This window comes from Triticum dicoccoides, chromosome 4A (assembly GCF_002162155.2).
Source record: "Triticum dicoccoides isolate Atlit2015 ecotype Zavitan chromosome 4A, WEW_v2.0, whole genome shotgun sequence".
NCBI lineage: Eukaryota > Viridiplantae > Streptophyta > Magnoliopsida > Poales > Poaceae > Triticum > Triticum dicoccoides.
The window spans coordinates 81,351,157-81,363,198 of NC_041386.1; the positions used below are offsets into that span (position 1 = coordinate 81,351,157).

At 45.0% G+C, this 12,042-nt stretch overlaps 2 protein-coding genes across 2 annotated transcripts in view; both read right to left on the reverse strand.

Moving 5' to 3' along the window:
* Positions 1-1,625: 1,625 nt before the first annotated feature.
* LOC119288711 (high molecular mass early light-inducible protein HV58, chloroplastic-like) lies at positions 1,626-2,693 on the reverse strand. Its single transcript, XM_037568271.1, has 2 exons — positions 2,457-2,693; positions 1,626-2,364 (listed from the first exon to the last, which is right to left on the reverse strand). The coding sequence occupies exons 1-2, from the start codon at positions 2,571-2,573 to the stop codon at positions 1,912-1,914; spliced, it is 570 nt and encodes a 189-aa protein (XP_037424168.1). The 5' UTR covers positions 2,574-2,693; the 3' UTR covers positions 1,626-1,911.
* Positions 2,694-3,261: 568 nt separating this feature from the next.
* Positions 3,262-12,042, reverse strand: part of LOC119283424 (brefeldin A-inhibited guanine nucleotide-exchange protein 2-like) — a 9,283-nt gene continuing 502 nt past the window's right edge. Inside the window, exons 2-12 of the mRNA XM_037562978.1 lie at positions 10,962-12,040; positions 9,257-9,574; positions 8,796-9,141; positions 8,210-8,632; positions 7,849-8,135; positions 7,412-7,685; positions 6,376-6,854; positions 5,944-6,265; positions 5,481-5,835; positions 4,691-5,376; positions 3,262-4,157 (exon numbers count right to left, since the gene is read on the reverse strand). Coding sequence (XP_037418875.1) covers positions 3,549-4,157; positions 4,691-5,376; positions 5,481-5,835; positions 5,944-6,265; positions 6,376-6,854; positions 7,412-7,685; positions 7,849-8,135; positions 8,210-8,632; positions 8,796-9,141; positions 9,257-9,574; positions 10,962-12,040 — 5,178 coding nt within the window. The 3' untranslated portion in view covers positions 3,262-3,548. The remainder of the gene's footprint in view (positions 4,158-4,690; positions 5,377-5,480; positions 5,836-5,943; positions 6,266-6,375; positions 6,855-7,411; positions 7,686-7,848; positions 8,136-8,209; positions 8,633-8,795; positions 9,142-9,256; positions 9,575-10,961; positions 12,041-12,042) is intronic.

Sequence of the window (12,042 nt, forward strand, 5' to 3'; positions counted from 1 at the left end):
CCCGGCCCCTATATATAGTGGAGGGGAGGGAGGGCAGCCGCACCCAAGTCCCTGGCGCCTCCCTCCCCCCCGTGACACCTCTTCCTCCCCGCTTGCGCTTGGCGAAGTCCTGTCGGGATCCCACTACTTCCACCACCACTCTGTCGTGCTGCTAGATCTCCATCAACCTCTCCTTCCCTTGCTGGATCAAGAAGGAGGAGACGTCTCTCCCAACCGTACGTGTGTTGAACGCGGAGGTGCCGTCCGTTCGGCGCTCGGTCATCGGTGATTTGGATCACGACGAGTACGACTCCATCAACCCCGTTCTCTTGAACGCTTCCGCTTGCGATCTACAAGGGTATGTAGATGCACTCCTCTCCCTCTCGTTGCTAGATGTCTCCATAGATTGATCTTGGTGATGCGTAGAAAATTTTAAAATTCTGCTACGTTCCCCAACAGGAGGAAGAAATTTTACTACACGGCGCCGAACCCTGAAGCCCACTGATGGCCTCCTCCCAGGCCGGAAGCCCGTATCTTGCGTGCTAAGGCCGCCACCGGACGCCGCTCAATGTCCCCTCCGGCATCGAAGGGGGCGAAGGGGATCGCTCCGGCCAGAGGGCTCGCTGAGTAGGCAAACTACAGTTGTCGAGCCAGTTGTCTACCTCCAAGAACCCATCACCCTCGCCTTCGGTCCCTCCGCTGCTGACTGACTCGCCGCCGCCGCCGCTAGGTTTAGCCGTCGTCACCATCACATGGCAGAGAGAGAGGGAGACGGTGGAAAGAGGAATGGGCAAGCAGAGGTGGGAGAGCGTGGCGTTTTGACCTAACGACCATCAACCCACTCGTCGTGTGGTTCGACCGACGTGGCACCTGGTCGGTGGGCCAACCATGTCAGAAATCGCGTTAGTAGCCTCAGAACGGTCATTTGATTTATTAAGAAAAATAACAAGGAAAGTGGTGGATTTTTGGGAGGCACAAGGAATGTGGTGGCTAGGGATGGCAATGGGTACCCATTACCCATGTACCCTGCGGGTAAAAACCCTATTAGGGTAAGGGTATGGGACAAAAAGTTACCCATGGGTATGTAAAAAGGGAAATCTCAAACCCATCGGGTAGAGTGGGTACGGGTACGAGATCATATAACCCATCCTGGCATACCCATGTACCCTTATAAATTCTAACAAGTACGGAAAAATTGCATCTACCCTTTGTCGTGAGTTTGTGAATTTAAAGTGTATGACTATGTGCTACTATTTATGACTGTTTTCATGCTTCGATGTGCTGTTGTTTACAAGGAAGTGTTGATGTTTATAAAATGTGTTGTGTTTATGATGGGTTGTTGTTTATAAGTATGTATCAATATTATTATGTGTTGTTTATAAATTATGATTGTATGTTGTTGTTTATGATTACGTTTCATTCAAATTGATGTTATTCAAACATGAATATTTTTATCCACGGGTACCCATTTACCTGGTGGATAAGCTTGAACGGAATGGGTAAGGGCTGGGTAAGTTCAACCGTCGGTTTGACCAAGAAAATGTGGGTTATGTAGACAAAAGTTATACCGTTGAATTCGTATTTGAATAACTTTTTGATGGTATAAATTTGAAGTCCCAAAATTTATATATTGCTCGTCTAATTGATGATCAAAATTGAATCTTAAAATACGCAAGCGTCTTGGTAGAATGGGAGTATTAGCATGGACGCAATTCACTCCTGCATTAATTGTAGGCTCCAAGACATCATCACCAAGAAAGACAACCTAATGATACGGCTTACAGAATGTCAGAGTCCGTAGTCCTAGTTTTTTTTTGTCAATTTGAGATTGCTTTTACCACGCTTGTCGCGTGGTCCGTAGTCCTAGTTCCTCAGCATGACCAACAAATATGTACATGCACGTGCAAGCGTACTGCACTACACTAACTAGTTTCAGACGTTGACGAAAGGCGTGCCGGTGATGAACTCGGTGATGGCGAGTGCGACGAGGCCGAGCATGGCGAAGCGGCCGTTCCATAGCTCGGCGTCGGCGCTCCATACGCCGCTGGACTTGCTCTCCACGCTCTGGCCCTGAAGGAGCGGCACCAGCGACGCCACCGAGAACACCGCAGCGGTTGTCAGGAACCATCCCAGCCCGGCGCCGCTGCCGGCCTGGTCGAGTAGCCCGCCGCCGCGCGCTGCCTCGACGGAGAGCGCCGCCACGAAGCCCACCATAGCGAGCCGGCCGTTGATGCGCTCGGGCGCTGGGCCGCTGAACGCGAGCGCGTCCCAGACCGAGGGGTTAGCCTTGGGCTTGGGCTTGGGCACCACCGGGCTTGGGGTCGGGGTTGGGGTTGGGGAGGATGTCGATGCGCTCGTCGTCTCCTTGGTCGACTCGATATCCGGCTGCAAAGCATCGTGAGTCAGTACAGCCAGTTCAAACTTGTTCAGAGTAAGCAAGTTATGATGGCAGAGTCAGTTAGGCAAAAGAGGCTTACCTCGGTCTGGGCCCTGACGAGGAGGGCGCGCCGACGCGGCAGTGCCGGAGACCAGGAGGCGGGGCGGCCGACGACGGTGGCGCCGGCGAAGGAGCTCAAGGCAACCATGGTCGTCATTACTCCCAGCAGGATGCAGGGACTGGCTAGATCACACTTGGTTCGTTGTGGACTGTGATTATTGCGTGCTGATGCCAATGACGAGCGTGCGATTATATAGGCCCGGGGAGGACGAGCTAGCCCGGCCGCGAGGGGGTGGCCGCGGCGGTGGCCGCGGCGGTGGCCGCGGCGGCGGGCACTCCCCAGCCGTGAACGTGTAGAAGTGTGCGTGCAACGAGAGCGGTCACGACGTGGACGTCCAGGGCACCATGGAGTGGCCTCCGGAGCTCGACAAAAGGTGCCAGAAAAAGTGGCACAAGTGTACTCCACGGACCGCGGAAGACTCCAGAAAGTGCCGGGCACGCGGAGATACTTGTGCCCGGGCTTAGGTCTTTTGGCGCGAGATAACGAGAAGCCATTAGAGAGACACGCAGGCCTGCGTAGAGCGTTGGCTCTATTCCAGAGACACGATGACAAAGGGCTACCAAGATGTTTTAGTGTCGGCAGTCTCGTGTTTAAAAAATGGCAGCCTCTCACGGCAGATACAATTAACTGGAGTACTACTATGTACGTAGATGCGGGTCAAAGCATGGTACGGGTTTGTTCATCGGAGAATTAAGTTTCTAGAACCATCTGATGCCAATCAAAAGTTAATGAAATGTATAACACAATGAGCTTCCTGTGCTTCGGACAGCGGCAGTTACAAACATTTCCCAAAGCAGAACGAACTGCTCAATAACTTGGTGAACTATATACTAAGGCATATAATTTAATCATCTTGTAACATACACGCTCCCAATGCAGAAAACCAAGAGCATAAAAGGGGAAAGGATCTACATGATCAGTTCGGCTCAAGACACCACTTCCCACAACGACTAAAATAATGAACACAACAAAATGGGGGGAAACGGAGCAACAGAAAGATATGACACTGGAAGTCTGGAACAAAGAATAACTTACATGTGGAGGTATACTATATCACAGGGTGCTTCAGCATCAACAGGACTGAAGCACGATTGGGCCAACCCAAGTGCTAAACATATCACTCAAGGCCACCTGCACTTCACCTGAACCATGCTCACAGCTGATGAGACCAGCTAGTAGGGGGAAGAACTGGCCAAGGTTCTTCTCAAAAGATGAGTCACCGAGACCGCTGATAGCTTGCAATGTTGAGACAACAAGCGGTGCCCTGGCAGCAAGCTCTCTCCGCTTTGACGAACCAACCGGAATAAGCCAATGGCCAAGCGGCTGTATACCGCCAGAAAGGTGAGCAGGCCTTGCTGTGCTCAAGTATACCTCAAGAACCTCCTTGCAAAGTCCAACTAGGTGGGTTTCGACCTCTAAGCTCCCTTCGTCTGGAGCTCTGTCCAAGAATATATTCTGGAGGATAGTGAGGCACAACTGATATGACTCGTTCTCAAGGCGTAGTAATGGCGGGTCCTGCATTTGGGTCATAGAGCCCAGCTCCTGCAACTTGGTCCGCAGGTCGTTGTCACTGTTTATCTTGTGAGCATGAGTGGCAACAGTATGCAAGGCCTCAAAGAGGATTACTGTGTTCTGTGCCGACAACTGAGCTCTGTACATGTTATATATCTCCATCACAGCCTACAGAAAGTGAAATACATATAAGTAAATTAAACACGGTCATGTTGCAATTACCAGCCTATTGCATGATAAACATGATAAAGCAGAATGCATGCACAGAATAAAATTAATGAAGAAAGGAGACTAGAATTTGCATTAATAACTAATATAGCAAGATAAAAGGTCCGAACTAGGTACTGTGCAAAACTAACAACCCATACTGCTACATGTTAAGCTAGAGTTAAAGTTCAACAAGCTCTGTGTGTTCCGGTCTAAGAATCTTAAGTCATTCTCATTAGACACTCTTGTCGTGTCTGAATGGAGAAATCAATTCCTACAGTGTTCGGCTAGAGATATGTTGTGGGATGTAGCTGTATGAAGTTCTTCACTTTCTCCTTCCTCACACTCTCACCTCCCTTATTAGCATGCCTATTTGACAAGGTGAGAGGCGATGCGCCAGACTTCAATAATCCAGGAAAATGGAACGATGGTGAAAACAATATGCTTCCGAACACATGAAAACAAAGATCAGTTGCAGAAGAAATACTACAGACCTGAATCAATAGGAGTTGGACAGCAGCTCGGCACTTGGCATCAGCAATTGCAAAATACAGGTTCCTTGATCTAGAGGTTTCTTCAGTACCATCCTCTGATGGTTGAGATTCGTCTTCTCTCTTATCTGAAGAGTCTCCATTTTCTATTGGTACATTTTCAAGGTAAGCTCCAGATGCGATATAAGAGAAGTCAGGAAGCGTCTCTGTGGTAGCTTCTTTCAAAGACAACACGACTTCCAGCCATTTTTCATCCACGAAGACAGAGCCAGCACTGCTCATCAGGCGAACAAATGCAGCAATGCCTATACCAGCAAGACTCTGATGGGGACGCTTAATGAAACTTGTCAAGAGTGAAAGAACTTTCCTCAGAAGTGGATGGACAGTGTCATAGAACTTGACGAAAAGGTCAACAACTAGCTGAAGGGCCAACGTGCACGTTTCATACATCCAAGCATCTTGATCAAGCTCTGCAGGATCATTTTCCGCATTTTGTCCTTGTGAAGAACCACCAGATGGATCAATAGCATGCCGTACATAATCAAATATTGGGAAAAGTACTGAATCAAACACCTTCTCCCACAAAGGAAGAGAGAAAACATGGCCATGGTTTCTTAATGTGTCAAATAACACCTGCAAGGAACTTTTCCTAATTTCTGGTCTAAGGTCGAAAGTAAGTTCAGACAATCCTGCAAGGTTTGACAAGTTGGCGCCACACATCATTACTAGTAAATAATAAGTCAATGGAAAACAATAGAAAGGTCCATCTTGAAAAAAAGGAGAATGTAACTACCTGCTAATAAAGGAAACCAAAAGTGTATATGATCATCCTTATCAACCTGAATTGCACCTTCCTGCTTTCCATCCTTGGTCAAACGAGGCGAAGGTTCCTTCAGCCTTGAAGAGGACCCGATGTCACCTTCTGCCAACTTTGCCGCACAGAATCGAAGAAAACCAATTGCATTAAGGCTTATATCCTTGTTAAACCTACTGTTGGTGAACGCAATAAGACAGTTCACACAATCAGTGAAAGTTGAAGACTCAGTCTCGGTAATGTAGGGGAAATAATCTCGCAAAATCTTCTCGATAATTTCAAAGGCCAAGAGTACAATGTTTTTATGATCATCATATGATGCCGTTGCAAAAACCTGAAATTTATGCACAAAACAAATCAGCATTCAGAAACAAGAATAAAACTGCTCCAAAGTGTCTCGTATCAAAATCAAGGTACATGAGTGCAAATACAGATAACATACCATAAACATGCTTTTCCACCCTGACTTCACATGATTAACACGGGCCAGTACCATTTGAGATACACACCTGATGATTAGTTCTCTTATCTCAACAGCTCTACTCTTCCTCATTACAACAACAAAAGGCTTCATAAATTCATTTTGGAAATTGTAGTTGGCCAGTTCTTCTCGCTCCAGGAACTTCATTGCCAGCTGCCGCAATGAATCCATAGCAAATATTGCAATTGAAAGATTTTCTGAGCAGCCAATGGTAACAAAAAATTCAGACAAGACATGCCATATGCTTGACCAGACAAGCCTGATGCGGTTCATATTGTAATGCCTAGAGAAAAAGAAACAATCATACTTCAGTGACTATATAGTGCAATAAGAGTGTAAACAAACATATTGCAATGTTTATAGATTGCTGAGATGACATCATAGATTCCTTACGTGATTTCAACAATCTTAGTCAGGCTAAAAACACGTGGATCAGAAGCAGACCGCAATTCCTCCATTGAAACCTTACAAAGGGCCTTTACAAAATCAATTATACCCTCACTGTTGAGATTTTGACTTCTTATGAATACACGATTCATTTCAGCCATCCCGACTTGCTCCAAGAGGATTGTCACCGCATTATTCATTTGATCAACACCAGAAGCTTTTCCACCAACACCAGCGCTGTCATAAGTACCTCTTTTAGAAGCAGCACCAGCAGTTGGAGCCTTCTTTTTCAAACCAGGGATAATCGAGGATTTAGCCTGTTTTGATTTATCAAGGTCTGGCTGTTGCAGTGCAAAGAAAGTGGCATCTGGAGGAGCACCTTCACCTACAAGATGTAGATTCTCGAAACGAGAAACACAGGTCAATATATGCTCCCATGCTTCTTGCAAGTAATTTCCGTCTTCATCTGCAATCAACAGAATTGCCTAAGAGGCAATTCACCACCACAACAAAAGAGTGAGAATGGAAAAAACTGATTATATCATTATGCTCAAAGTAAGATTTGGTAAACTGCAATTAGCACAACGACGTATGCTTGTAATGGAGTGTGCAACAGAAACATTCAAATGGCAGGCCAAAAGAGGCAAAAGATGAGTCCCATGAATAGTTTTTTCTTTCAACATTTTCTCAGTCACCCAGAATAACTATACCAACTGTGAAAAAAATACCAAATGCTCAGTACACACAAGGAGCAAATATAGCTGCTTTAACAGAGATGCAGAGCAGCTCTCCTCAGAACATCACATCCAGCTATTATCATGCACTTTCCCAACAATTTAGCATGGAACCAGTTAGGTCATAAATCAGTTGCATCTAGCCTTTTAAAGCCAACCAACGCAAAACAAACTTCTGAGTACCATTTTTTGCTTTAATGATTATTCTCTTTAGACAATCACTAATAATAGAAGCAACTTCTCTGCCGGTAGTATACCAGTCAAACACCTAAGAGATTCAATATTCACACCAGATATGCAGAACAAACCTTAATCGCTTCAATATTTTTCTGCTTGATATCCGCAGCAGAGTGAAGTGATGTAAACTTGGCAAGCGATGTAATGAAAGCATCCCTTTGAGTCTTCATCGACATAGCTGCGGTAACATGTATTGCACAGCGAAATCCCTCAAGACACTGGGATATGACAATTTCATCGTCACTCTGGTCAAGTGGCACACTGAAGGCAGCAAGCATAGGAGCCCAACAAACCTCGACCATGAACTTCAAAATTACTACATCCGTGGCTGGATAAAATATTGACCTAAATCATTCATTCAAAAAAGATCCACATATATTATTTACAGTGAAGGAGATCAACAAAAATAATACAATTGCATAAACATTTGGGCAAAAAATATATAATTGATCAAGTAAACAGTGTAACTTAGTTTACAATTATTAATCTAGAGTCCAGCATAACTTACTCAGACATACGAGCCTTTTCTTTGAATTGCTCCTGCATATGCTTAATGAGATCATCACTCGTCTCCATAGCTGAACCTCGTTTGCGTATAACAATGTTAAGAATGTTATCCAACCCAAGAATTTTGTTAGAGCTTGTTGATTGTTGCTGATGAGGAACAAATTCGTCTTCTTTCATCTTAATTTCTTTTTTCCAAATCCTTCCATACAAGGACCTCATAAATTCTTCTGGTAGGTCTTTCCCATCATCAATACCACGATTGTTTCTTATGAAATCTTCTGGTGACATCTGCACCAATTAATACATTAGGAATAGCATCAGAAAATGTGTAAATTGTATGCTCAAGCATAACTTGAAAATACCTTATTTTTGACCATTGGGTTATGTGCATCAGTGTTAAGCATTATGACTGAATAAGCAAGAACATAAGCTGTGTCTGCACTCGAAAAGGCCTTTGGGTTGCATTTGCAGTAACGCTCTGCAAATTTCTCCATAACCCGATCAATCTTTTGAGCTTCTCCAGGAAGCCTAAAACCTTGAAGAAAGGCTCTGATCGCTTCATCAAATTCCATATTCTGAAAATTAAAAGAATCCACATATGCATGCATGACTTTGAGGGATAAATCTTCCCTTTCCCCTAAATAATCACCAATCATAGTCTTGTTCAAGCCAGAAGTACTTTTCAGGAAAGCAGCTATATCCTCAGCTGACTCCCCGACCTTGTTGGCATTTATTAAGAATTCAATTCCCTTTCTAGGCTTCCGGTTAAACAGAGCGATACCCTCCTGTCATTCATAAAGCAGTTGACCACATAAGAAAAAGGAAATGAATCAACCTAAATATAATGGAACTGTGGCAAGTAATTCAGGACAGAACAGCAACCAGCAGAACATTGCCACATTCTCATTGAAAATGCATAAAAGTAACTAACTGTGGAATGAGATCCACCTGAAGTTCCATTTTGTAAGCTCGACGCTGCTCCAAAGATGCAGCCTCTGAAACCCCATTTGATACTTCTGAATGTGAATCGGATACCTCGCTAGAAGCATCTCCATTGATCTCTGTCTGGGGAAACTCATTTCCACCATCATTATCGTTTTGCTCTGATTCAATCTTAGGAGAGTCAGGATCTGGAATACTTAGCTGCTTATTCATCCAATCTCCCATGGATCTGAGGATAGAAACTAAGCATTTCATTGCTTCACTCTTCATTGTCGTATCCTGAGGCGGTACCAATGTGGTAGCAATACCCGCAGGAGGCCCTTGAGCTGTTTTAAGCAGACCGTTGACCATCCTGCCGGAAAAACATACAGAAAATGAAACACAATAGTAAATAGGTTTCTGCAGCTATTTATGAGACTAAAACCTCACTAGTCAACTATAGTAATGAAAAGTGAGTGATGCAGTACCTCTCAAATATGTTCGATGAGTGGACATCACAGTCGTAATTGATGAAAATGTCAACCAAGATTTGAGAATCAGTACAGAGCTTCTCCAAAAAACGAAGAACTATCATCTTTGCTTGAAAATTTGGTTGTGCAATATTTTCCAGAACTCTTAGAATGATCATGGGAAAAAATACTCCAATTTCTGCCTTCAATCCTGGCCTAAATCTTGAAACCAAGCTAATAAAAATAGAACAAGATAACTGAAAAACAATCATATGTGACGAGGCACAGTTCTTCAAAAGTGATAGGCACAAATACTGCTTGATAGCACCTAGAAACCTGACCGAGTTAAAACAAGATAGTTAGGCCAAAAAGAAGTATACTCGATAAATAAAACATCAAGCAGATGGGTATAAGAACTCTGTAGCAGTTGACAAGAAAATGTGACTATAGCACAGTCAATATGAAGATACAATTGTATTAGCTACACCAGCATAGTGTACTTTGAGAAGAAGCTGTTCTACCTGAAAAGCTACAGTAATATACCTTGGTAGGCATGACAATACACATGCCCATTACTATTTTACTAGCAAGAAACATGTGTCTTGCTACAGAGTAAAAATGACATACTACAAGTTTGCAAGACTAGTTACTTTATTGAATGAGGTGTTGCTAGGCATATCCAAAAATGTACTCCCTCCGTCCCAAAATTCTTGTCTTAGATTTGTCTAAATACGGATGTATCTAAAGACAAGAATTTTGGGACGGAGGGAGTACAATATAGTGGGATGTTTTTAGAAAACAGGTTTAAGTGGATGATGAGAATCCCATCACGATCGGAACCGTTAGTACCAAATCAGACTGTTGGTACGACCCCGAGGAAAAATAGACCATCACTACCAACTGGTTCGTTTACAGGTCCCTACTTCATTTTAATCAACATAACAGAATCAATCACCATGACTCTCATGGGCAATGCAACTTCGTTAGAATGATAGGTTGTAACCCAAAATTTGTACCCACTTTATCATTTATAGTTATTCAACAAATACAATTGTATTATCAACCAAATTGGCATTACTTTCAAGTTTCAAGAAGAGGAGACAGACAGAACCAACAAAATAACCAACAATGTGTCAACGTATATAATTCAAAACCAATCAATTTTCCTATGACAATAGCTAGCTCCTCTTCCTGATACAGTATCCACTTTGTTGAGGAGTGTAGATTGCTTCTCTAGCAAGTAACATGGTATCAAGGTTTTTAAGGAGGTAAGACATCTAGTGACAAATGACATCAGATCATAACCCTCATTGCATGGGTGTGCAGCCATGAAGTCCCATCAAAATGCAATTGTCAGAATCAACCTCACTGAACCACTTTTATGTGAGATTGATCGATTACATTTTGATTTCAATATCGTAGCAACAAGCATAAATTACACACATCTAACTTCTGTAAATTGCAACATGAATTTCAATACTGATTTTTATTATCAATGTTATGAACAGAGCAACATCGATTAATCCAAATGTACTACCTGTAAATCGATGCCTGATCTTTTCAAAAGAGTTCGTCAAAGAATTCATCTCTTCCTTAAGCTGTGACTAGACCACGTTTCAAGGAATAAAATGGTGCTCAAACTTTTGATCAATGTTGTTACCAGATTATAAAAAGAAATTCAGAAGATCTGGGGCAGAATAACTTCAGGCAAGGGAATTTGTACCTCTCGCTGGTGCGGAACACAGCCCCAGCATTTTCAAGCAAGATCTTGAGAAGTTCAAGAGCAAGGATCTTCCCCCGCATCACTATCGGATCAGCTGGTGCATCCTTCGGCGGTGTCTTCATCGAGAGCTTACATAATGCCCGGAAAACTAAGAAAGCATCTCTCCGCAGCTTATTCCCAATCCTGACATCAGCATCATCATCCAAAGTGGCTACCACTGCCCCCTCCACGCCAAGCTCATCCTTACGACCCTCAAGAGCTGTCTTGTACATGCTAATCTCCCAGTACTTGGCATCCAGCATGTCCTTATCCGTTGAATCAAGCAAGTCCGCAGGATTTGCCCCTTCCTCAGCTGCTGCGGTCGTCTCAAAAGCACCATCATGGGGCACAGTGCCTGCCGCAGCAGACGAGGTTGTCCGTGCCAGAGGTGTGAATGCACCATCAATGTCCACCATGATCTTCGAGATGAATCCCTGTACGAAGGTGACATCGGCGGTGGGTGATGCACCTGAGCCAGCATCAGGCAACTCAATCACTTCAGCCACGACGATGGGCTGCACGGGGATCGTTGATGAATCTGCCTCCATTCTGCGGAAGACGATTACCAACATCTGCACGAGCGACGCCTTGGCAGTGGCCTGATTCACGGTGCTACGGCTCCCCAGATACATATCATAGCAGGCGCGCACAGCGCGGAGCAGGCAGTCGCCGTGGAGGCACACGGAGGTGGATGTGACCGCAGAGAGGAGAGTCTTGAGGAGGAGGAGCTCAATGTGCTCGTCGTCGAGGTGGAGCGCATTGCAGGCCGCCTCGAGCAGGGAAGCGACGAGCTGTGACGAGGGGTCAGCCGACGGGTCGGCCTCGCCATGGATGTAGGAGTGTGCGATCAGCCTGTGGAGTAGCTCGAGCGCGGCCTCGACGAGCTTGGCGCTGCCGGAGCCGAGCGCGGAGGAGATGGGGGAGAGGAGCAGCTCCGAGTCCTCGAGCGAGAGGTTGCGGAGCGGGCCCGGCTGCCAGGAGGAGGAAGTCGGCGTGGAGGGCGAGGTGGGGGTGGACGGGGTCTGCGCCGCGGTGGGCGAGG